The sequence below is a fragment of the Hypomesus transpacificus genome, chromosome 8, assembly GCF_021917145.1.
Source record: "Hypomesus transpacificus isolate Combined female chromosome 8, fHypTra1, whole genome shotgun sequence".
Lineage (NCBI taxonomy): Eukaryota > Metazoa > Chordata > Actinopteri > Osmeriformes > Osmeridae > Hypomesus > Hypomesus transpacificus.
This window is the reverse complement of record NC_061067.1, coordinates 1779548-1805415: the sequence shown is the minus strand read 5'-3', so window position 1 is coordinate 1805415 and position 25868 is coordinate 1779548. Positions and strand designations below refer to the sequence as shown.

General features: G+C 47.8%; 1 protein-coding gene across 3 annotated transcripts; it reads left to right on the top strand.

The window, feature by feature from the left end:
* Positions 1 to 1738: 1738 nt before the first annotated feature.
* Positions 1739 to 20087, top strand: gfod1 (glucose-fructose oxidoreductase domain containing 1). Of its 3 annotated transcripts, XM_047023758.1 has the most exons (3): positions 1740 to 1955; positions 2205 to 2497; positions 15336 to 20087. In XM_047023758.1, the coding sequence occupies exons 2-3, from the start codon at positions 2245 to 2247 to the stop codon at positions 16265 to 16267; spliced, it is 1185 nt and encodes a 394-aa protein (XP_046879714.1). In that variant the 5' UTR covers positions 1740 to 1955; positions 2205 to 2244; the 3' UTR covers positions 16268 to 20087. The 3 variants fall into 3 exon arrangements, with proteins under 3 accessions (XP_046879715.1, XP_046879714.1, XP_046879716.1); XM_047023759.1 differs by lacking the exon at positions 2205 to 2497 and having other exon boundaries at positions 1739 to 1955; XM_047023760.1 differs by lacking the exons at positions 1740 to 1955; positions 2205 to 2497 and adding an exon at positions 4756 to 4819.
* Positions 20088 to 25868: the final 5781 nt, after the last annotated feature.

Below are 25868 nucleotides of genomic sequence, written 5' to 3'. Positions count from 1 at the left end.
TGACTGACTCCCTGTCTCTCTATCTGACTGACTCCCTGTCTCTCTCTCTCTGACTGACTCCCTCTCTCTCTCTCTCTCTCTCTCTCTCTGACTGACTCCCTGTCTCTCTATCTCTGACTGACTCCCTGTCTCTATCTGACTGACTCCCTGTCTCTCTATCTGACTGACTCCTTGTCTCTCTATCTGACTGACTCCCTGTCTCTCTCTCTCTCTGACTGACTCCCTGTCTCTCTCTCTCTCTCTCTCTCTCTCTCTCTCTCTGACTGACTCCCTGTCTCTCTCTCTCTCTCTGACTCCCTGTCTCTCTCTCTCTCTCTCTCTCTCTCTCTCTCTCTCTGACTGACTCCCTGTCTCTCTCTCTCTCTGACTCCCTGTCTCTCTCTCTCTCTGATTGACTCCCTGTCTCTCTCTCTCTGACTGACTCCCTGTATTTCTCTCTCTCATACACACACATACACAGACACATTGATGACTCACTTTGGCCTAACCTTTTGTCAACAGACACGTTCTCAGCCAGCCCCAGTAGCCCAGTTTGTGGCTGGTAGTCTACAATGTTTCACTGTTTGAGATTACTGCAGTAAAGCTGACCCTGTCCTACCTCCCCAGGGACAACAGCTGGACCGTTTCCAGATGGATTCTTTTTACCACATTTTCTGGCCTGCGCTGTTTCTGGCCTGCGCTGTAACTGCCGGCTGGAGAGGAAGGAAGAACGCGCCACAATCACAACTCCCCTCCACATCGCGCGGCACATTAAGACCTTACGGCTGAGGTTAACTTTAGAGTTATAATTCTGAATCTGGGTCATGTTTACGGGTCATGAGATGTCCACAATATACCAGGATGCTATTGCAGTCACTTGGCAATTTGAAAGGGTCTTTGGTAGCCTAATGGACTGGACTTGTTCCCGAGATACGGTCTTTCAGTGTAAGCGGTAACTGGCCAATGAGCATCTCTGTTGGGTGACCTGTTTACCTGATCAATGAAACATCCGCAGACAGATAAGTGGACTATGCTCTCGAGAGGTCCACGTGGATGTAGCTTCTCCAGTCCCAAATATTGACCGATGCTGGCTGACGTTTCGTTTTTACTGTTCAAAGAATTGATTGGAATCTTGTTGTAGGCCCTGTAAAACGTGAGGCTAACGGCGATAGACCTGCTCGTAGGCCTACATGACACTAGTCAATAATCTACATGAAGGATACACCGAGGGCGGAATGTGGTCGATGAGGTTTAATGTTATGATGATTTCTGGATGGGTAGTAAAGGAGGGAACCCAGAGAAACGAATGCTATAGCATAGCAAAGCGCACTTTCCGATGAGGCGTGCCTGCGCGCTGTTCTGGATGTCTAGGAGCAATGCGGTGGACAGACGCGTTTATCATGATGAAATGCAAATCCTCCAGGCTTCAAAGGGCGTTGTTCATTGTAGTCAGTAGAAAAAATAGCTCAAGTAGTGATTATACAGGCTATTGTCAAAGGCGTTCCATTTCTGCCCCCCCCCCCCCCCACACACACACACACACACACACACACACACACACACTTTAATTCACATTACAGTCAAAATATGTATTAGGCCTACTTATTGTTTTTCATCATTTTACGCCACATATTTAATCCTGGATGATAATTAAATATATCAGTTTCACCATCTTCACTGCTGTCTTTATACTGAAGTTAAAGGCTTTGTGCGCGAAGGACCGGTTCTACCACTGTGACCGGGGTGAACGGGTTAAACGGGGAGGAGAACACACTAGGAGTCTGACGTATCCAGCACAGTAGTGCAGAGCGGGGTTGCAACATCGATAACAAGCGGCGTTATACCTCCAAAGCGTCGACTGTGTGTGCGGTCAAATACTGGAGGCCGACGGTGTTTGGGCGGCTCGCTAGAGCTGGAAGGACATTAGAGTTTTTTATCCCCCTTTTGCTGGAGGAGGGCGTTGCAACAATAAAACAGTAGGTGACATGCCATTCATTGGTGCGGTCTTTGCCAGACGAAGATTATAAAGAATGTGACTTGTGCACTGGGATTCTAAAACGATTTGATGTTTGGGCTGGAATAGCTGGATCGTTTTATATGTGGAATCATTCAGAGGCAATGCGACAATGCTCTATACCGGGTCGGTTAGCGCAGGTGTATGGCCATCCTGACGCTTATCATATCTGCTCTTCCTCTCGCGTCTGCCGCGCTGCTGTCCTGTGAAGCTGGTCTCGTCGCGAGTTGTGAAATACGGGTACTCGAGCCATGCTTCCCGGGGTCGGCGTGTTCGGCACGAGCTTGACCGCAAGGGTAATTATCCCCCTTCTGAAGAACGAAGGGTTCGCGGTTAAGGCGCTGTGGGGTCGGACTCAGGAGGAAGCCGAGGAGCTGGCCAAGGAAATGAACGTGCCGTTTTACACCAATCGGATCGACGACGTTTTGCTGCATCAGGATGTGGATTTGGTGTGCATCAACCTTCCTCCACCTCTCACGCGGCAGATCGCTGTCAAAACGCTAGGTGAGTCTGCGGAATTGAGCACGGGATCGTTCCCAGTTCATTAGGGAGCATTGCCAGATGTGCACCATATAGCGCGTGCTACAATGGCATAAATAAATAAATAAATAATAATAACAGGTGTGTTCACAGGTAGGCCTATGGATATGATGATCTATTGTTGTGGTTGTTCACAAAGGACATTCAAGCGGTAGGCTATACAGGTGTGGTCATCTAAACATGAGATGGACCTCCGTTGAGAGTTCTAGTTCATCTCATCAGTGGCAGTTTGTGTTTCGGAAATGTAGCAAATCTCACGCATATTTGAACCAGATTTGAATAGGTATGCATCTAAACTACATTACATTTACATTTACATTTAGTCATTTAGCAGACGCTCTTATCCAGAGCGACTTACAGTAAGTACAGGGACATTCCCCCCGAGGCAAGTAGGGTGAAGTGCCTTGCCCAAGGACACAACGTCATTTTGGCACGGCGGGGAATCGATCCGGCAACCTTCTGATTACCTAATAGACAATGTCGATTCAGTCCTGTTATTTTTAATCAATCTGTGACTAACAATAAACGCCATTAGTCTGCTAAACAAATGATGCAGCAGAAGGGTTTGACTTTGACAGGACGGTGGTTGTAACGTACAAAAGGTTCAAGTACTTCCACATGACCAGCACTTTGCACACGCGCTGGGGGATAATGTGATGTAAATGGACCCACAGACAAACGGACACACGCAGGTGTCTGGTAACAACGTGGGGAAGTCAGGGCGAGAGAAGCGGGGCTGGTTCACATCCGGAGGGGTTTTTCTGGGGAGCCTTAAAATAACCACGAGGTCTGAACTGCCCTCCGCGAGTCACGGGCATATTGGGCACATTGGGCACGAGAGTGACATGACATCACATTCGTTGACCCACCGCCCCCCTGAGGTGTCTGGGGTCAGCTATCTGGTCAGCTAGGAGGGTCTGTCGATCTGACAGGATATGAAAGAGGAAGTTTTCGTCTCCGGCGTTTTTCAGTAGAGACATTACAGAGTCGATATTGTGCTGCTAATTAAAGAAAATAACGTTCTGCATTTTGGACTACCAACGTCAGGTTTTCTTCAGATTGCTCCTGTTAAGCAGTGATACACTCGTGATTAATGATGCATCGTCACCACTAAGCATGAGGCACATCAACAGCAGTCTGTCACACTGTTACAGACTGTCATTAGACCAGTAATACCAGCATGTGTATCCGGTTCAGACCAACACAGTCATCATGACAGTGGAGATGCTGGATGCAGTTTGAATCATGAACCTCGTGAGAGAGCTGGTATGCTCACTCATGATGTACACATGTACAGTACATTAAATTTGATCAAGTTAGCCGACACTTTTATCCAAATCCATGCGGTATAAGTACAGTAGAAAGTCACTGTTCAGAAGTGTGTAGTTCTACAGTGTTTCGGTGGTCAAGTGACAGTCTGTATTTACCATCCGCATCCCAAAGTAACCATATCCTGCTGGCAGGCACAGTGTACACATGAACTTCCCTTAAGTGTGGGGATGGATTCATATGTCAATGAAGGTGGACAGACAGTGACCTCCTGGCTCTCTTTCCTCTGCTGTGTTCTGGACCTGTGAGGATCTCCCAGGGTGTCTCTCCTGTAGGGCTTGCTCTGCAGAGAGGAGAGACCATGCCCTCAGACACGCTCTCTAACACAGTCAGATAGTTTGTCTTCACAGGACTAATATGTCAGCACCTCCCAAGTGTTTTGTGTACAGTTCTCACAGCTGTCCTGTTATGACGCCCACATCATTTTACAACAGTTGACTTCTTTTTCATACATTTAATGATGGCAGTTTAAAAATCCTTAAATATCTCAATGGTATTCATGGATCCTGAAAGACTTGCCTTCCAGCAACCAACACTTCTGTCCCTCACATTCACAGCAGTGAAACTGGGAGGAAACCAGTTCTTCCTGCCTGACAACATCGTCCTGTCTGAGGGTTTTGTCCACCTGCTACACAGCATTCCTGAGGCTCTGATGTCACAGAGGGTTTCTCAGGGCATGTGCAGGGATGATAGGGGTAGGCTCTCCTCTCCGCCTCGTGAAAGCAGACTCACATGAGTGCAGTGTTTTCTGGACAGACAGCTCGTGAAAGTACATCTTCCTCTCTGGCTCAAGGGGGTTTGAAGCTGCTTGGCTTTAGATCTTTTGAAGTCCTTACTGTAGTCTGGATGTGCAGACTCTCACTGGCCAGCGTGACAGACAGGCTGCAGGGGAGAACAGAGTGAAAACGTGGGGAATCTGAGAGCTCTCCTGCTATGGAACCTGAGAGTGACGTTCAGGTAAACTTTCTACTCTAATACCGTTCACACACCTGCCTGTGTTGACTGTGGGATACACACATACCTGGACTGGGAGTAAGGTCTGGTAGCCAGTGATTGTCCCAGCCCTGTCACATGACCCAGGGCTGCATGAGACATCTCTGTTGACATGTCAAGGTCACTCCAGATACTCCCCTCCTCTCTACTCCAGTCCTTTCTACTCTCTCTTTTCTCCTCCCTCCTCTCCTGTCTTTCCTCCTCTCCTCACTGTCTATGAAGAACCTGACCTTTGCCTGTGTGTGAGTCTGGTTGTGAACAGCCTATCAAATGACAGGTCAAGCAGCCTATCAGATGACAGGTCAGTGTTCAGCGCCGCAGTGAGACGCTTCCTCAGGCCAGACCAGAGCGCCTAAGAATAGCAGCTCTCGCTGCCCGCTAGGCTGCACCACGCTGAGCACCATGGGATTACAGATTAACCCCGTCAGAGAGACTGTACTGGGATGAGAGAGAGACTGTACTGGGATGAGAGAGAGTGTACTGGGATGAGAGAGCGTGTACTGGGATGATAGAGATGCTGGCGATCTTTTTGAGAGGATCACTTGTTAGTTTCTCTCAGGGACACTTGACAGTCCTAGATGGTAGGAACATCTGGACGTATTCAAACGGAGATGTCTGGCAGGCCTTGTTCATGTTTGACAGTCCCTGTTCTCAGTTCCTCCGTCCTGAAGTCAGCAGAGTGTGGAGGCTGCTTTCACCCACAGGACCGCTGGTGGGAACCCTCCCTCTCAACCTCACCTCCCCTGCTCTCCCTGTCAACCTCACCTCCCCTGCTCTCCCTCTCAACCTCACCTCTCCTCCTTCTCCTCTCTCTCCTCTCCCCCTTATTCATGTCAAGCTCTCCTGGATGGGCATTAGCATGCTAATATGTGTGTGTGTGTGACTGTGTTGCTGAGAAAATAATCCTGTCTGAGGGTGAAATTGCTTTTGTGTGTCTGGAGAAGTGTTCTAACAGGGGCTCTTTCAGCTTGCTGCGGGGCTAGGAGAGAGAGCATTCCTCTGGGGAGGGGACCTGTCTTTCACCAGGCTTTCGTGAAGGGTGTTTTTTTTTACCGGATTTTAGCATATGTCCGTTGTCTGTCTGAGAAAGACAGATCTCCCGCTGGCTTTGTCCAGATTGGCAACTCCAATAAATAAATATGACTCACTTATGTCGCGTCTCTGTCCCAGTTTCTGACTCCAGGGAGACTGCGGAGGGGTGTTGGTGTGAACCAAGTAGCACTTCTGGCTTGGGTCAACCAGGGTGTAACACACTCCGGGGATCGAACAAGGGTCATCCCCGTCTGGCTCAACAGCTACCTTTTATAAACTCGCCTTTACCACATACTGAACAGCTAGCTTCACACTGAGAAGCTAGCTACACAGTGAGAAGCTAGCTGGTGCGGGTGGGTTCAAGTACCCGTCGCCATCGCTCCGTCTCTTTGGGGTCGGAGTTCAAACTAGAATCCTCTGGAGTCAAGCGCTTCACCATCACTTTTCATAATCACCGCTTTAGCTTGCTACGCCGAGCTACGAAGAGCTACACATTCCAAATCAACTCGGTTATGTTCCCACAAGACCAGGCTTTGTTTGGTGAACAGTGAAGGGAATTCTGTCTCGGCATGCGGTTATTAAAAGTGAACATGGCTTATTGAATGTGGCGAGTGCTTGGCACCTGATCTGCTGTTTTCTGGGCTTTCATTGTCCGCTGCAGATTTTTATCTTCTATCCTCTATTCCCAAGATGAGAGTCAGGTGCCTTCTATCTACCTACCCATGCTCCTTGGAGAACAATTAGGACACATGAGCATGCTTGTTTCTACACACACACACACGCATGCATACACACACATACGCTAATGCCTGCACACACTCACTCACACACACACTCACACACATACACACTCTCACAGACGCGTGCGCACACACACAACCCCCCACACGCGTCTGTGAGAGTGTGTATGTGTGTGAGTGTGTGTGTGAGTGAGTGAGTGTGTGCAGGCATTAGCGTATGTGTGTGTATGCATGCGTGTGTGTGTGTGTAGAAACAAGCATGCTCATGTGTCCTAATTGTTCTCCAAGGAGCATGGGTAGGCAGGGCGTGTGTGGAGACAGGAGAGAGAGAAGGCCAGGGGGGGGGAGAGAAGGCCGGGAGGGGGAGAGAGAAGGCCGGGGGGGGGGGGGGGGGGGGGGAGGGGGTTGGGGGGAGGGGGCAGGGTGGCAGGGTGGCCCCACAGAGGTAAAGAAGCTGTCTGATCATATCACACCAATGTACACGACCACTGATAGGTTAACGAATGTAATTCCACAGGAAACTGTTTTCAGAACCTGGTAGATTTGTTTGTGCTTTCTGGAGATGCTATTTGAGGAGGTTAACTTGTTTCATTTTTAAACCCAGGGCATGTGAGCTCATCACACTGCAGTCTCACTTCCTGTGTGTGTGTCTGCTTTTGTATGTGTTTCCTGTTGGTGTGTGTGTGTGTATGCTGTTATATGTGTTTCCTGTTGGTGTGTGTGTGTGTGTTGCCCAGAGTGTGTACAGTCATCTCAAGTATACCTTGGCGGTCTCGTTATGACGGGAAGCAGGAAGTGGGCTGAGATGACAATGTTAATCCCCCCAACCCTCTCTCTCACACACACGCACACACACACACACACACCAAATGACTGTTGGCAGGGTATGATATCAGAAGACTTTAATGAACAACAACTCAAGCTGCCCCCTGGAAACTCTAATCTACTCAGAACAGCCAATCCATCTCCTTGATGATATGTGATCTTACTCAAACATAACCTACTTGTTTTGATACACAATAGAAGGTGAAATATAAGGCCTTAGAAAACAACATGTTAACTGTAGATATATGTATGGAGTTAACGGTGGTTTATCAAGGCTGTATGTCTATATTTACACACTTATAAGCCTCATGTTACCCAAGACCTGCCCTCCAGGGTCTCTCTAAGATACACTATATTGACAAAAGTATTCGCTCTTCTGCCTTCACACGCAAATGAACGTGAGTGACATCCCATTCTTAAACCATATGATTTAATATGATGTTGGCCCACCCTTTGCAGCTACAACAGCTTCAACTCTTCTAGGAAGGTTTTCCAAAAGGAGGAGTGTGTTTATGTGAATCTTTGACCATTCTTCCAGAAGTGCATTTGTGAGATCAGACAGATGTTGGACAAGAAGGCCTGGCTGGCAGTCTCCGCTCTAATTCATCCCAAAGGTGTTCTATGGAGTTGAGGTCAGGACTGTGCAGACCAGTCAAGTTCTTCAACACCAAACTCGCTCATCCATGTCTTTATGGCCCTTGCTTTGTGCACCTGAATTCAATGATTTGGATAGCTGAGTGAATACTTTTGGCAATATAGTGTATGTGCATTAGTCAGGCTGCGGTGAATCTGTTGATTGGCTGGTGGCTGGTTCTACTATTTATGTTTGCATGTTTAGTGAGCGCATCCCTGAGGTGAGGAACATATTTCACTGTTTACCAGAAGATCTTGAGACGCCAAGACTGTGTCTGTCCTGTTACAAGAAAGGTTGTGTGTGTCTCTCTCTCTCCTGGAGATCTTCCAACAGAGCCAGAGTGATTACTTCAGCCAGATCAAGTAGAGGAACGATTAGCCTAACTCAATTGTTGCTATCCTTAAATGCAGGAAGAACAGCATTCCTGCTGATGCAGGGAGTTCAGCACATTAGTATGGCTGTGCCAAGGAGCTCTGTGGTGATACTGGTCTCTCTCCCCCCTCTCCCTTTCACTGTGGCCTCCTCTTGTTACTGGTTAAAAGGGGGTTGATCTGCATCAGTCTCTTCAGGACTGAGTGACAGTGAGGCGTGTCATGGTGTTGTTGATGAACCCACAGCTGCGATTCCTGGGAGTTAATAACCATGCCTGAGTCCGCCCTCACCGACACCCAGCTGCACGTGCTCCAACACGCTAATGACCACCCTGCCCCCACCTGCCCTCCTTACAAGAGGCCTTGCTGGTTTGATTTGAACCTTCATTATATATTTGATGTCATTATATGTTGGAGACAAATTTTATATAGATATATGAGATAGTTTGTTGTGGGGTTGGGGAAAGTTACAGGATGTATTCATGTAGCAGTGGTTTTTATCCAAAGCCATGTTCCAGGGGGATTTGAACCCGGGTCCTCTTGATCTGTAGTCAAATGCTCTGCCCACTGAGTTTCACCCATACTGTATATTTGAGGAACACAGAACACTGCTGTCTTTTCTCTGACTGAGGAACAGAGGTTGATGGTGAAACGTTACACAAGTTAACACTTCCCTCTGATCCCCCTACTTCACTGTGATTACATAACACATGAGGGGCAATGAAACCCTCCACAAGACACACAACTCCCTCGCGCACACAAACACACCACTGTGTCACAGTATAAACATAAAAAGATTAGGACTGAAGTGAATGCAGTCACGTGTACAGAGGCTAACAGTCAGGCTGTCTCCTATCTCGTGCATGTGTGTCCTTGGGGGAATTAAGATCTGATTGGTGATCAGGGACCCAAGCCCTTCCTGTCTCTAGAGCCGTCAGATCATTAGCATGCGGCACACGATCGGCGCAGCCGGTCATCAGCAGCGGGGGAGGTGTTCTTCATCTCCTCAACACAAGCCGGAGGAAATGATGGCTTCCCTTGCTAGTGCTCGTCAGTAACCCCTTTCTCATGATCTTTCCCTCGAACTACCAACGTGACTTTTATTGTGAAAGGCAGTTTGACTAAATGTAAAGATGGTTACATTTTATGTAAGCATTTAGCTGATGCTTTTGCACAAAGCAACACGCAATACATGTTGGAATTCGAGCCTGCGATCTCTTGATCTGCAGCTGGGTACTCTAACCACTGAGCTAAACCCTCCGTGTATTAATTAGCTACTCACAGTGTTGTGGATAATTACTAGCTCAGTGTTCTGCCTGAACAAGCGCTTTATCCTTTCAAATTGGGCCTTAATGGTTTTGACATTTATGCTGCTCCCGTCATTTCATGGACAGAGCTTAAAGCCAACCTGCCTGGTTAGCTCTCTTGCTCACTCCAGCCCAACATGTTTTGATTAGCATGAACATTGTTGTTTGGTTTTTATATTAGCATGAACATTGTGCAGAATGACTCCATGAAAATGTGACACGCCATCCTTCTTTGCTTTGTGCGGCTGTCATGTTTTAATAGGCTGCATATCTCAGTTATTACACAGGAGACAACGGCATGGAAGGATCTAAACATTAACAGGGGTAACCAAGGATATGGGAGGTCTTCCACAGATTTAATTTTCATGGAGGTTTTGTAATGTTCCATTTTGGTTTAATATAATAAATTGATTCTTGTGGTTTGTTTTTAAAACCCTACAAGTGTTTATCGTTGTGTCTGCAGTATTACTGCTACTTTAGTCCAACCAGAACTGCGCCTTCCATTACACACTTAAGGTTTGTAGTAGTGCACTCTAACCATTTGGGAAGGCTAAACTGTTAGCTACGCCAGCATCAGTAGCAGGAAGCCATGACTAAGTGATGCTAATTGCCTTCTTCATCCCTCAGGCTTAAAGCCCTGACCTTCAGAACACTCAACAACCAGAGTCCAGAGGGTTTATGAACCTTTGTTGTAGGATCAGTATTGTTAGTTTGCCAGTGGACTACCCAACCTTCTCTCACTGCTTTGCCTATCATTTACACCTGCCGGTGTGCTTTGGTTAGCGCTAGGCCTATCAGTTGCATTTCCTGTGGCAGAGCTCCAGTACTGGACAGTTCTATGGTGCTGTTTCGGTAGACATTTAGTCTTTATGTAAGTTGTAAGGGTAATTTGCACTGAAGTCCTGACATTTTATATAAAAAATGTATTATATGAATTTCCCATCTTAGAGGGAATAACTCTGTAGCAATGGAGCAATTTATTCTAAGCCTTACCATTCAAAGTAGCTTTTTCTTTCGCCAGGAAAAACAAATATTGTTCAGTCCCCTACTAGAAATCTTCTTTCATTCCTCACTTCTATCAATACAAGGAGCGATTAGCATGCTAATGTAACACTGTGAGCAAGACTTGAGGAGGAAAACAAAAAGAGCAAATTAGTCAGCAAAGAAGTTGTTTTGTTTTGGGTTGGTGTCTGACAGCAGTGCAGCTAGGCTGTGTGCACTCCCCTCCTGTGCCTGCTCTGTCCTCCTTCCTGTAATTGCTTTGAGCCAAATTCAATTTACAGAACCAGAGGGGGAGATGTGCTTGTTGCTAGGTGTCTGGTTTTCACAGAGCAGATGTGCTGGATCTCAGTGAGAAGTCCATCGTAGACCTGGAGGCTGTACAAACATACCTGCATAAAGTTGTCAATACGTCTGTGAATATACAAAATAAGTACACTTTGTACTGGAAAAATATAACTATAATGAAAATCTAGTAAACTGTCATTTAATAGGTAACATTTAGATATCTATATCTAACATACATCTACATCTACATATGTTCTTGTTTCAGCTTGGGGTATTGTGTGGCATTTCAGTTAATGTGAAATCAATGCAGTATTTGAATTGATTTACAATCTGCAACATTACATTTAGCCATTTAGCAAAAGCTCTTATCCAGAGCGACTTATTCCCCCGAGGCAAGTCGGGTGAAGTGCCTTGCCCAACGACACAACGTAATTTGGCACGGCCGGGAATAAAATCAGCAACCTTCTGATTACTAGCCCGATTCCCTGACCGCTCCGCCACCTGACTCACACCAACAGAAGAATTATTCTTTAGCAAGACTGGAGAAAACAATGATGGTCTCTTACACACACATTGATTCATTCAAACACACACACACGACACACACATTTCATGGTCGCAGCTCTGTGAATCTTCACGAGTATCTTCACTTGTCATTAGGAAGATGACATCGGTCGGTTTAACTTGTTTACAGAGGCAGGCAGCTTCCAGAGTCCCACTTACGGAAACTCCTGGCTTCCAGCCAGCTAGCTAGCCCCCTGTCTGCATCAACATCTACCGCGCTACGTACATGTGTCGCTCTGTGAGGAGAGAGAAGCGCGTCACGTTTCAGCATGGCAGATGGCTTTTACACAGATCGAGTCGATCCGTTCCAAACGTTGCTATTTTTAGCATCCTAAAGTGAAGGCCGTGCTGTGTTTCGCTGTGATTTGGAAGCACCCATGCTAATCCAACCTGGGCCTTTTGAGTCCAGGATGCTCTTCTGGTGGATGTGTTAGTTTTTGAAAGGTTGCAACAACAAAAAAAGAGTTAAAAAATGAATTTGAGAAAAAGGTTTCTTAGATTGAAGAAATATCTGCAAAAAAAAAGTTTTGAAAGGGTGAAAAAGTATTAGCAATTTATTTTTGCATCATTGATGTGTACAACTGTACTCTAAAGTCTTTCTCTCTCTCTCTCTGTCTGAGGGTTAATTTATCTATTCAAAGACCACGAGCCTGCCCTTTTCCATGAGCTGTGTGTGGAACTGCATCTTCAGACAGGTGGAACTAGTTTAACCTGCTGGATGAAGGGGGGAGGGACAGTGATACGACAGGGATTCAGGTCCTGAAGCAACCAGGTCAGGATAAGAAAGTATAGTTTAGTCTTCTTCTTTACTATCTATTTGGTACTGTTTGTCGCTTAGGATAAAAGGCCCTTCTAAATGAACAAAGTGTGTAGTCAAAGGCTGAGGTTCCACACAAGCAGTGGTGCTGCACTGAGTGACAGGGTTGTGGATCTCTCTTTCTCTCTTTCCAGCCCCTCTCTCTCTCTCTCTCTCTCTCTCTCTCTCTCTCTCTCTCTCTCTCTCTCTCTCTCTCTCTCTCTCTCTCTCTCTCTCTCTCTCTCTCTCTCTCTCTCTCTCTCTCTTTTTTCTCCAGCCCCTCCCCCCCTCCCCCAGTCCCAGTCTTGATGACTCAGAGAGGAGCTGGGTGTGTAATTATCTTGGTGGTGTGAAGTGGGTTCTCCTCCCCACCATCCCTCCATCGTCAGGCGTTACTCTTGGTTCCTCGCAGGGAACAGAGAAGGGGATAATTGAGATTGAGGGTGCACTTTTGCATCCCCAGGGCAACATCTTGCCACAATGTTAAAGTCCACTCACACTTAAGTGTGTGTGGGTGTAGCTCAGTGGTTAGAGGCTTCGTGTTGCAGATCAAGAGGTTGTATAGGTTCGAATCCTACCCAGCATGTTGCTGTGGGTTACAGTGTCTGCTAAACAAAGACGTTCTTAGTCTTTTGGAGTCTGACGCCCTGGAAGGGGTGATGGCAGATGTCTTGTTTTCATCAGCAGCGTGAAATCTCATTTTATCTAAGGAGGTGAAGCTGTTACTGTGAGTAGTTTGTGTTGGCTCATCTCTCTGTAGGTCACTGTGGATAAAAGCATCTGTTAAATACATGAAACGGAGTCCATTACAACACAGTGCACACTACAGTCCCACAGTCTGGAATGTGACTCATGTTCAAATAAAAACTGTTCTAAAAGTGGAGTTGACATGCATGAATATCCGGACAGTTTCCTCTTAAGTGTGTATTTCTTTGTCTGTTCTGGTAAATCAACATGATGGAGCAGAGAGAGATGGGATACAGCAGTCAGCCACAGATACTGAGAGGATCTGACAGTCTCACCCAGGTGGTCCTGACATCGTGTCAGTCCTCCTCCCGTCAGATTCCCTTTCCAACCCGGACAGGGCTGGGGGGATTTTTGTGTCAACGATTACACTTTCTTTCGGTGCGTCTCCATGGAGGTGAGAGGAGGGAGGGGTGAGAGACGGGGGGAGAGAGGGGGGGGGGGGTGTATCTGAGGGTGGAGGAGAGGGGCTGGTATCAGAGGCGGTTCTCTGCAGTGTCAGTCCGTGTGTCTCGGTAGCAGGGATAGCATGTCTGCTCTGAGGTTTCCCTGTTCACTCTGGCAGCACGTGTGTGGACTGTTCTCAGGTGCCGGGGTTTTTTTCTGCCCCATTACTGAGCTTCCTTCCGGCCCTGGACCCTCCTGTGAGATGTTTCCAAGCTTTCCAACACGGCTAACGCTAGCTCCCTGATAGGACAGTCTAACATGGCTAATGCTAACTTCTTCATAGCATAGGTTAACATGGCTAAGGTTAGCTTCCTGATGACCTACGCTAACACACAGAACTCTAGGTCATAGCATAGGCTAGCATGGCTAAAACACTGAAGCAGCGCAAGTTAGCAGAAGAGGACTAGCAGCAAATCTGAGTGCACTATAACAGGTGTAGCTTAGTGAGGGACACTGATCTTTCCATGGTTTTCTTCTGCTTTTCTTTTTTTCTGCTTTTCTTCTTCTTTCTTTTCATGGAGTCACTATCATGTTAATCGGTCGGCCTGCTGAATAAGTCATCTGCTGTTTCATGTGGGAGTCTGTGCGTGCACCAGCATGTCACTCCAGCTCTCTCTACAGTGACTCTGTAGAGCAGAGCTGTCAGTGCTTTCCCCCGGGCCCTGTGGCTTTGAGAGAGGCTGGCCCAGGGTCATCGCTGTGTCAGAGCAAGGACACACAGCCTAGCAGACGCTTTCATCCAAAGCGACGTACAAGTAGTGCATGTATTTATTACGCCGTTTTTACCTTTCATAATAAAAGTCCCTGAGATACTCTGAGCTAATGTGATGGCCTGTTCACACCCTGTCAGGCTCTTCTCCAGGATGAACACTTTCACTGTGAAACCTCCATTCATCTCCAGTGGTGGTGGGGGGGGGGGGTACTGTTTTCTTGTCAGCCTTTTGTGTGGGGGAAGGGTTTTCCCGTGGCACCGCTGTAGAACTGGGTCAAGAGGATTAATTTCCTGGCCGGGCTGGGTCTGGTGGTTAGGAGCTAATGGGAGATTAGCATGAGAGATGGCATCTCCACTGAAGACCAGAGCTTCTGTAATGTGCTGTTAGCAGCTATATGTAAAATGTTTTGAGTGGATCTCCTGCGTAGAGCAGTCTGAAAACCTCTCTGTGTTTTGCAGATGTATTTCCAAGCTCTCTCCTGGTTTCTGACTGCTAAGCTGCTAACGTCAGCTAACCTCTCATGAGAAGGGTGAAGTAGGCTTAGCATGAAGAGAGAACTTAATGAGGTTGCTTCTAATGTGCTTTTTGCCTCTGGTGCTCTCACTATCTCTCTCTTTTATCTCCTCCTGTCTCTCCCTCCCTCCCTCCCCCTCTCTCTAAGTGTATCTATCTCTCCCCCACAGTAAAGCTAATATAAAGGTAGTTAAACAAGACTTGTCTCCCAACAGTTTTCAGTAACACCCAGCGTCTGTGTCTCCAGTCACTCAGAGTCCTGTTTTGATCTGCAGTGTTAAGGTGGTTTCAAGGAGACGGTGTTGAAAACCTTGACTCAGCTACTTTGGGTGTTGCCTGGTTTGGCACGGGTGCATTGTGTGTTCAAGGAATGTTTTCGTGGAGAGGGAGGATATTATGTCTGTACAGGAATAACAGATTCATAACTGACACTCTCCCTGCCTCTCTCTCTTTTTTCCCTCTCACCCCACCCCCTCCTCCTCCCCCCCCTTCCTCCCCCTCTCATAGGAATCGGCAAGAATGTGATCTGTGATCGCACGGCCACGCCCCTGGACGCCTTCCGCATGATGTCAGCCGCCCAGTACTACCCCAAGCTGCTGAGCATCATGGGTAACGTGCTGCGCTTCCTCCCGGCGTTCGTGCGGATGAAGGAGCTGGTGGAGGAGGGATACGTGGGAGAGCTGCTGGTGTGCGAGGCGCAGGTGCACAGCGGCTCTCTGCTGGGGAAGAAGTACAACTGGAGCTGCGACGACCTGATGGGGGGCGGCGGCCTACACTCCGTAGGAAGTTACATCATCGACCTGCTCACCTTCCTGACCGGCCAGCGCGCCGCCAAGGTGCACGGCTTCCTCAAGACGTTCGTCAAACAGACGGACCACATCCGAGGGATCCGCCAGATCACCAGCGACGACTTCTGCACCTTCCAGATGGTTCTAGAGGGCGGGGCCTGCTGCACGGTCACGCTCAACTTCAACGTGCCCGGAGAGTTCTGCCAGGAGGTGGTGGTGGTGGGGACGGTGGGGAGGCTGATGGTGAGAGGCACCGACCTGTACGGCCAGAAGAACAGCGGGGGGGAGGCGGGCGGAGGGGCGGAGCTCCTGCTGAAGGACAGCACCCCCCTGGAGAACGCCTCCCTCCCCGACAAGGCCTTCAGTGACATCCCCGCCCCCTACCTCACCGGGACCATCCGCATGATGCAGGCGGTGCGCGAGGCCTTCAAGGACCAGGATGACAGGCGGACCTGGGACGGCCGGCCTCTCACCATGGCTGCCACCTTCGAGGATTGCCTGTACGCGCTGTGCGTGGTAGACGCCATCAAGACGTCCAATCAGTGCGGGGAGTGGCAGAGCGTAGCGGTGATGACGGAGGAGCCGGAGGTTAGCCCCGCCTACCTGATCAGCGAGGCCATGCGGCGCAGTCGGATGTCACTGTACTGCTAGTGGGGGCGGGGAGGCGTAGCGACGCCAGGAGAGCCGTTGCCGCTGCTTTCGCTGACTGCTGTGGATGCTCTGCCTCCCCATTGGCTGTTAGCTGGCTGGCTGACCAATAGGGAGCATGGATAGCTTCTAGCCGGCTTCCTGGAACCCTGAGATCTGAACCGTGATAGGACCTCGTCGTCCCAGACTTCACGTCCGCTCTTGTGCATGAACTCTGACCTCTGGCCAGGATTGCTCACCTTACACTGTGTTCCCGCGGAAACCAACACCGCTGCTATCGGATCCATTCTATGCCTCGGACATGATTTAACATTTTTCTCTGCTGGAAAGAAAAAGTGAATGTTTTGTTGAATCCCGCAGTGCGCTCGGAGGCCTCTGTGTATGTGGGCTATGCATGTGTCGAGAACCATGGAGCGAAATAGTGGAGAGAGAGAGAAAGAAAATCAATAGCTTGGCTGTTAGGGCTTTTAGAGGTGGTCTTCCCTCTGCAAAGTCAGCAATAAATCCTCCCCAGATCCTCCCTGGAGGTCAGCCCTGATCCTGCCTGCCCTGGGGCCACGCCTGTCTGCATCTCTCCTGGAGGTTCCTGTGTAGTACTGCTACGTCCATATGCAATCAGACCAGACCGTGTCCCAAACCCCGGTCTCTCTAGCCCGCAGTGGGCCGCCAGCCTCTGTGTAGCTAAGGGCACAGGCATGGTCTGTGTTGATGCTACGCTGTCCTAGCCTCTGCTATGCTACTCTGTCCTAGCCTCTGCTATGCTACGCTGTACTAGTCTCTGCTATGCTACGCTGTCCTAGCCTCTGCTATGCTACGCTGTCCTAGCCTCTGCCATGCTACGCTGTCCTAGCCTCTAGTATGCTACGCTGTGAATCAAAACTCAGCTTTTAATCGTCCTGGTTTTCAGTTCCAAGTGTGGATAGGGGGTTGTTTGGGGTAGTAGAGGGGTATGAGAGATGAAGCAGGAAACAGTGGATGATCAGGGTGACTGGACCACAGCAAGCTTGTAGACGTACTGGAAGACCTAAACGCTGTACTGTAGGGTATCATCCTTGTTCATTAAGCAGATGTTTTTAATCCAAGGCGACTTTAAAAAGTGGGATTTGAACCTTTGGCCTCTTGATCTGCTGGTCAAATCCCTGCCACTGAGCTACACCCCTCCCTCGTCTAATCTTCCGTGTCTGGCAGTGGGTTAGCAGGGGGAGACTAGGCAGCATGTGTGTGGTTCTCTGAAATGTGTGTTTGACCTGACGATCGGCCTTAGAGATCGAGAAGTCATAGGAATACCAAATCATGATGTGTCTGACCAATTTAAGACAAACTTAAGAAAGAAATCACTGGAAAACAATCGTTCGAAACCTTGTTGTGGATTTTCTCAGTTTTGCATCCAGTCAATCCAGAAGAGACGCTGATGAGTACTGTAGCACTGACCTTCAAGCCAAAAGATGGAATTATTTGTTCTCATAACTCTTCTCTGTTTCTGGTTGCTGAGACCTCTGCATCAGTTGACTTCTACTCTAGTCTTGTAAATATATCCCAGAACATGATGTTGGTTTTGTCATGTGCTGTATTCTTTTATTTTTCATAAAACTACCTGTGAAAAGAAACTTGATTTTGATACACACACTGATTATAAAAGTATTTATTTAGTATTTTCTTTTGGACTGATGTGTGCTATGTTCGGAGGGGTGTGTTTCAGTGGGAAGTGAAAGGTGAAAGTATGTTCCATCAAAAACGACGACCTTTAAAAAGATCCTTCTCTTCAGACACGCCAAAATGAATACTTTAAACAAAGTATGTCAGTGTCAATATGCAGTGGTCCAGTGTTAGACCCAACCTTTTCTTTGTGTGTTTAGCTTGATAAACGTTTTACAATCAAGTACCTTCTGATAAGTTCAGCTTTCATGCCACGGCTGTAGACTTCAGAAGGGCCCTACCCTTCTGAAACACAGTTACAGTCTGATATCCACATATGTCGCTTGCAGTGTTAAGCGTGTTACACACTGTGGTCTTCGGGTGGTTAGCTATCTCCCTTAACGACGAAACAGGTATGAACTCAGAAAACACCTTCTCACAATCAGAGTGAACATGAGGTAATAAACCCAAGATTTACCTACAGTGATATCTCACTGAGACCTGTTGTCTTAAGAGCTTATCGCTGCTGTAGACTTTCCCCCTGGTCCACTGAAACTTATTGCACCATCATCAAAACTTGGTCTCGTCCGACAAGCAAAAAGTTGGAAACCGTCAACTGGAATTTTCTGTTAACGGCAACATTCCCTGTTAAGATGCAGCCTCACAAGGGCACAGTCCTTCAGTCCCCCCTGTGTGGGAGAGTCCACAGTCTGGCACTTCATAGACTCACACACAGATGGATCATACCATTCAGTGTTTGTGTGTGTGTGTGTGTGGGGGGGGGACTCTCACAGTTCAGATGGTATGGCCTCGCCTCTTACCCCTGGTAGAGTATCCTGCCCTGGCCTGCTTGTATTTGGGCTGGCCTATCTTAAACTGGATCTGGTCTTCTGGTCTTCTTCTCTACTTTTAATAGAGACCTAGTTAAACATCCCAAGAGACACATACACACACACTTTCTCATCCTCTCTCTCACACACACACACACACATGCACTCGCAAATGAACACACACATGCACTCGCACATAAACAAACACACACAACGTCCTAAAGCGCACTGAAATCCACGTCTTTAAAGGGTGACAGGATGTGTTTGAAGTTGTTTAGCTCCTGTGTGCCCCTGCTGGGTTTAGCTACCCAGCTGTGTGCTACCCAGCACTTCCTGGTGCATCCTGGGAGGTTGCCTGGGAGACGGTCTCATGGAGACAGGGCTGGTGGAACTAGCAGGGTAAAACTAGGCTTGGGTATTTTTAGTCATTCAATATTTAATGAGCGAAGTTATAATGAGACGGTTTTAGGATTTCCACCATTCAGAACTGTGGAATCTCGGATGTTCACACTTTTTGACGTGGTAAATCAGGTTGTTTAAATCATAAATGTTTTATAAACGGGATTTCCCGGGCCAGGTGTAGAGCTGGGTGTTAATGACTGGTGAGGGAACTACTGCTGTATTACTGTAAAACGGTGACAACTGGAAGACTACTGTAGTCAATGCAACTGGAGATGCTTATGATAATGAACCTGAAGGTATTACCCTTAAACATCAACTGCCATTGCTCTGGTGTCCACTCTCTGTTTGTGCTAAGGGGCTGTTTGTGTAGCGACAAAAGGACAACAAATATGTTAAAATCATTCCCAGTAACTGTTAGTCGCTGCTTGGCTTTCCGATGTCCTTCTTCACAACAACAACAAAATGAAAGTCTGTTAAATAAAAGAACAAAGAAAGACTTGAAACACTGGGGAGATGCTGTTACGGTTGTAAATGTCGAGTCTGGACTGACTGCTTTGCTTGATTGGAACGTGTGAATCCGGAGATCTGTTTTGGGGTGCCAGCCTTTACAAACTCCTCAGGAACTGTGTGAAGGGTTATGTTCTGTGTTTAGGGGGAGGGGAGGGAGTGTGGCTCTGCTCTTTTTGAGACAGACAGCCTCAAAGAGGTGCTTCTTGTGCTCTCAAAGACTGTCACCTAGCAACCTACAACCCAGGGTGCCAAACCTGGCCCCCTCTTTCCTCAACTCTCTCTTTCTCACACTCACCAGGTCTGTCTCCCCTCTGCCTCTGTCACACTCACCAGCTCTCTCTCCCCTCTGCCTCTGTCACACTCACCCAGCTCTCACTGCCTTCCCCCTCTGCCTCTGTCACACTCACCAGGTCTCTCTCCCCTCTGCCTCTGTCACACTCACCAGCTCTCTCTCCCCTCTGCCTCTGTCACACTCACCAGGTCTCTCTCCCCTCTGCCTCTGTCACACTCACCAGCTCTCTCTCCCCTCTGCCTCTGTCACACTCACCAGGTCTCTCTCCCCTCTGCCTCTGTCACACTCACCAGGTCTCTCTCCCCTCTGCCTCTGTCACACTCACCCAGCTCTCTCACTGCCTTCCCCCTCTGCCTCTGTCACACTCACCAGGTCTCTCTCCCCTCTGCCTCTGTCACACTCACCAGCTCTCTCTCCCCTCTGCCTCTGTCACACTCACCAGGTCTCTCTCCCCTCTGCCTCTGTCACACTCACCAGGTCTCTCTCCCCTCTGCCTCTGTCACACTCACCCAGCTCTTTCTCTGCCTTCCCCCTCTGCCTCTGTCACACTCACCCAGCTCTCTCTCTGCCTTCCCCCTCTGCCTCTGTGTCTCTTCCTCTTTGTCTCTCCCTCTGTCTTTCTCCCTCTCTCCCCCTCTTTATCTGTCTCTCTCTCCACCTCTCTCTCTTCCTCATCCATTCTCTCCCCCCTCTTTCTTTCACTCTCTCCCACCCACTCTCTTTCTCTCCCCCCCTATTTTTCTCTCTCTCTCTCTCTCTCTCTCTCTCTCTCTCTCTCTCTCTCTCTCTCTCTCTCTCTCTTCAATCTCTCCAATTTAGAGATTGTAGTCTGCTACCACTCACACTTCCTGTTTTCGCCAGCCAGGATCAATATTACTGGCCTCCTGGTTTCCATGACGTCACATCGCCTCTCAGACTCTCAGTTACAGTGGTTCTGCCTTTTGGCAGAAGGTCAAAGGTTGTGATCATGGTTACCATTACAAACACACACACATACACACACATAGACCCATGAATACACACACACACACACAGATGTGACCTCTGATCGAAGGTTCCTGAACAAGTTTGTAAACGCTGGTCGTTATGTCTGCTCTGATGCTGAAACTGCATCGTGCACTTCACGTTTCCATCTCCATGCTGTATTGACCTGTACCTATATTTATTGTACTGTATGTATAATGTGGACGCATGGACGTGTAAATATTTTGAAACAACGGGAGCGTATTTATCAGTCTTGAACTAGAGAATGTACGTTAGGAATATATTTATATCTCTATTTTCTATTTGTCAGGACGTGACTGCTGTGGCTTAAGAGTGGAGACACAGAGAAGGTGTCACAGAGATAACTGTCCTATTTCCTCTGCTGTCCATGACCAGGCATGATGGTGTGCGTCTGTTAATAGCGTCCCCCCTGCTCTGTGAACGTGTGTCAGTGTTCCACTGTATGCTGCCGCCCTGCTCCAGTGCTCTGCATCATGCTACTATGTTTACCTGTGAACTGCGTGTGTGTGTATGTAAGAGAGAGAGAGTGTGTGTGTGCTTGTGAGCATCCCTGCAACATGGTTTACGGCTTCCACACTTGTTCAATGCTGCAGTTTCTATGGAAATAATAATAAAAAAACATGTATACATGAATGAATGAAATGAATAATGTCATGTGTTATGTCATGTGTTCTTAATTCTCAACATCAGTAGCAGAGAGCACTACAGCCAGTCTTCACTTACAAATCACCCCCTCTCTCTTTCCCCTCATCTCTATCTTTATCTCCCCCGTCTCCCTCCCTCACTGTAACTCCCTCCCTTTCTTTATTGCATTACATTTACCTCCATATCTTTCTATCATTCTACTGCTAGCCCGCCATTATTCCATGTGAACCCTGTTAACTTGTTACACGGCCTTGTTAAATACTCGTTTCTGATTGGTCATTTATGACATTATACGGTCTATTCATCTGAATGGTAAACCACTGATATGATAGCGTCCACAACAGCGAAATGATTAACTTTTTTGGAAGCAATACAGTTATTTTCAAAATAGTTTTTAACTATAAATGTTGTACCATGTCGCGCCGCGGTTCGGCATAATCTTGCCCGTGTTTCAGTACTGACCGGCTGGCTGTACGTTATCCTGTAACCGCCTCTTACAGATGGACAGTCTGGAGGTGTTGGCTGCCACCTACTGGCCGCTTTTTAGAACTGCAGTTTTTTATTTACAGCGTTTCTACTGTTCTATTTGCTTCTATCTCATCTATTATCTATTCTATCTATCTATTTGCTTCTATTTGTTTCTGTCTCGCTTTGGAAAAAACGTCTATTGAATGAAAGCAATAATAGCAAACGTTTTAACCGTTTGCTGCGGGTCGTAAACAGCTCCACAGCCCTCCAGGACCGCTTCCTGAGGTCCAAAACCCCGGACCCCGCGAAAACCACGCGCGCAAGCAGCCTAAACAGCTAGCTGTTCGTCTTGGCAGCAGCTAAACTCAAATCAGTCGTAATCACAATCACGATTAACACCTTTAACAAACACCAACAAACACACAGAAGAAGCCACCCACAAACCAGGGGCGAATCTAGGTTCACACTTTTGGGGGGGTCTGGAGGCATGTTCCCCAGAAGACCATTTTTTTAATATCCTTTTTAATAGTGTCCTCTTATGGGTTTTTAGGAAGAGAAATTCACAAATTTTGATTTAAAATATGAAAAAACAATATATAATGATACAGTGTTTTTTTTTGGGGGGGGGGGGGGTTTCTGGGGGGGCTAATGAAACTTTTTGGGGGGCTCCAGCCCACTAGATACAAAATGCTAGATACGCCCATGCCACAAACACATTTACTTACATCTAAATGCATCATCTCATCAGTCTAAAATATGACATCATATCGCCACAAACACATTTTATACTTGTTTTTACACTTCAGAAACGTAATATTCCCTTTATTTCACACATTTCCCCAGTAGAGGGTGGTGTTGGCTACTTCAGCGCTATCAAGGAAATCCTCTCTCCCTCCCATCCTCCCTCCCTCCCCTTTCTTCCTCCCATCCTCCCCTCTCCCTCTCTCCCTCTCTTCCTCCCATCCTCCCCTCTCTCCCTCTCTTCCTGCCTCCCTCCCCTCTCCCCCTCTCTCCCTCTTTTCCTCCCTCCCTCTCTTCCTCCCTCCCTCCCCTCTCTCCCTCTCTCCCTCTCTCTCTCTCTCTCTCTCTCTCTCTCTCTCTCTCTCTCTCTCTCTCTCTCTCTCTCTCTCCCTCTCTTTCTCTCTCTCTCCCTCTCTCCCCCCCTTCCTTCCATCCTGCCCCTCCCTCCCCTCTCTCCCCCTCCAGTCAGTGACTCATTCTGCAGGTACTCTGCAGTGTGATCTGGTAGTCATGTGAACATTGAGGGGATTATTATCACAGTTACAGTAGAGCAGAAAGAGACCTGATCCTGCCCCAGAGCAGATGGCTGCACCGTGTCTGATGCTCTAGAGAACCTGCATCTTTACATCTGAACAACTGTGTGTGTATGTGTCTGTGTGTGTGTATGTGTCTGTGTGTGTGTGTGTGTATCTGTCTGTGTGTGTATGTGTGGTTAAATCATCCTTCAGGCATACATGTTCTGGTGACTGTCTTCTGACACTAATTACAGCTGCAACAGAGAACACAACTGGTCAGGACTGAGAGAAGCTCTGCACGCACGCACACACGCACGCACACACACACTCTGATATCTCACGTGTGTCTGCTCTGGGGGGGTGACTGGGGTCCAGGTTCGCCCTCCTGCTCTTTGTCTTTTGATGACATCTGCCGTCTCAGCAAAACCAAAGGAAGTGGTGGTCCTTGCCTGACCACTCCAACACACTGGAGAAGAATTACACCCCGCCTCCGCCTGATAATTCAGTTAATCTGGACTTCACATGAATAACTCTGACGTTATTAGGGTGAGAGAGAGGAGAGAGAAAGAGAGAGAGAGAGAGAGAGAGAGAGAGAGAGGGGGGGGGGGGGGGTCAGCTATCCTGTAGTGTTGATGGTTTGAACCCTGAATCTTTAAATCTCCTCTTCCTCCAAGCATGTTTGTATTGTAGAACTTGGAGTCACTTGTATTATATTTAAGATGAATGGATGAAGGGTAAACTCAGTATGAGCATTTGACTGCAGATTAAGAGGTTCCTAGGGCAAATCTCCCATGAACCTTGTTTTGGAGGAAACCCTTTGCTAAATGCGTTGTTATTAATATTCTTCCATGATTATGATTCACAGAGGCTCGGTGCTTTCCCATGATCATGTGACCTTCACAGGAAGTTTCTAATCAAGTTTATACATGACACACACACACACCGTAACACACACACACACACACACAGACACAGACATACAGCTATAGTCAGGGAACGGTCTGTGCTTACTAAGCACAGTGCAACATCTCCACATCTCAGCTACTAGAACAATACAAATATCTCAACTACGGTGGAACAGAAACCTGGTTCTAACTAGTTCACAGATTCATACTCAGATATCAAAGCTGAAATTGAAAGGGAAGTTTAGGATGTTAGAGGAGCTTTTTGGACGTACTGGGAAACAGACCTCTGATTTCCAGAATGACCTCATGTTTCATCCCCGGCCAGACTGTCCAGCTCGTTCTCCTTCTCGCACAATGCTGTGGCTGCTGTTGTTGTTGTTGTTGCCATGGCAGTAGAGGAAATTATTCTTATAGGTCTCATTCAAGATTGTGTCAAAGTACGATCATTTATTCTGATTCCCTGGTTGTGGTTCTGCTTTTAGAGAGAGAAAAAGAGAGAGAAAAAGGAGAAGGAAAGACACAGAAAAGAAGAGGAGAGAGAGGAGAGAGAGAGGTGAGAGAGAGAGGAGAGAGAGGTGAGAGAGAGAGGAGAGAGAGAGGAGAGAGAGGTGAGAGAGAGAGGAGAGAGAGGTGAGAGAGAGAGCAGAGAGGAGAGAGAGGAGAGAGAGGTGAGAGAGAGAGGAGAGAGAGGTGAGAGAGAGAGGAGAGAGGACAGAGAGGAGAGAGAGAGGTAGGAGAGAGAGGAGAGAGAGAGGTGAGAGAGAGCTTGTTTCATGCTGCGTTTCCTGATGACACAGTCTCCTCTTCCATGCCAGGCCATGTAATCAAACTCAGACGTTCACAGCTGAGCCTGATCTGTCTGATGTCACAGCCACCCTGCCTAACCAGGGTCTTGTCAAGACTCAACACACATACACACACAGACACACACTAGAGACTTAGGGGTTTCTCAGGATGCTGTAGGAGACTCTCTCTCTCTCTCTCCTTCTCCCTCCTTCCCTCCTGACTTCTCTCATACTCTCCCTCCTTCCCTCCTTCTTTCTTCCTTTCACCAACCCCCCCTCTCTCCAACCCCCCCCTCTCTCCAACCTTCTCTCCCTTCCTCCTTCCTCTATCTATCCCCCCTCTCTCCCTCTTTCCTTCTCTCCTCCAGGTTAACAGGAGCTTCTGTCCCTGAGAGCCCAGGGGGGAAGCTGTTTCCTGGGGGAGGAAGAGGGACTTTGCCTGCTTCTGTGGAGCTCTTTGCTGGTGCTTTCATAAACAACAGAGGTGGGATCTAAGAGATGTGCATGTTTGGACTACCCATTCTCCATGTAGTTTTTAATTCTATGTTTTTAGTTTAGAGATTATTACATATCTTTAAACTATACATTGATAAATAGGTGAACGTTCATGGCCAAAATGAAGATTGGGTGAGATCACAGTAACTGACATTTCCTTCCCTGCCCATATATGGGGATTCCAACAGGAACTTCCTCTACACCACAGCATCCTGTGTGAGTGTTTGTGTGTATCAGTGTTTGTGTGTGTTACCTCAGCATGGCGTACTGTGGAAAACTCTGGGAAGGTCGTCACGGAGATTGAGGAACCAGGACCCCCGCCCCCCGAAACTAAAGACTCTGTTGAGGCCCCCGCACGCGCCTCACACACACACAC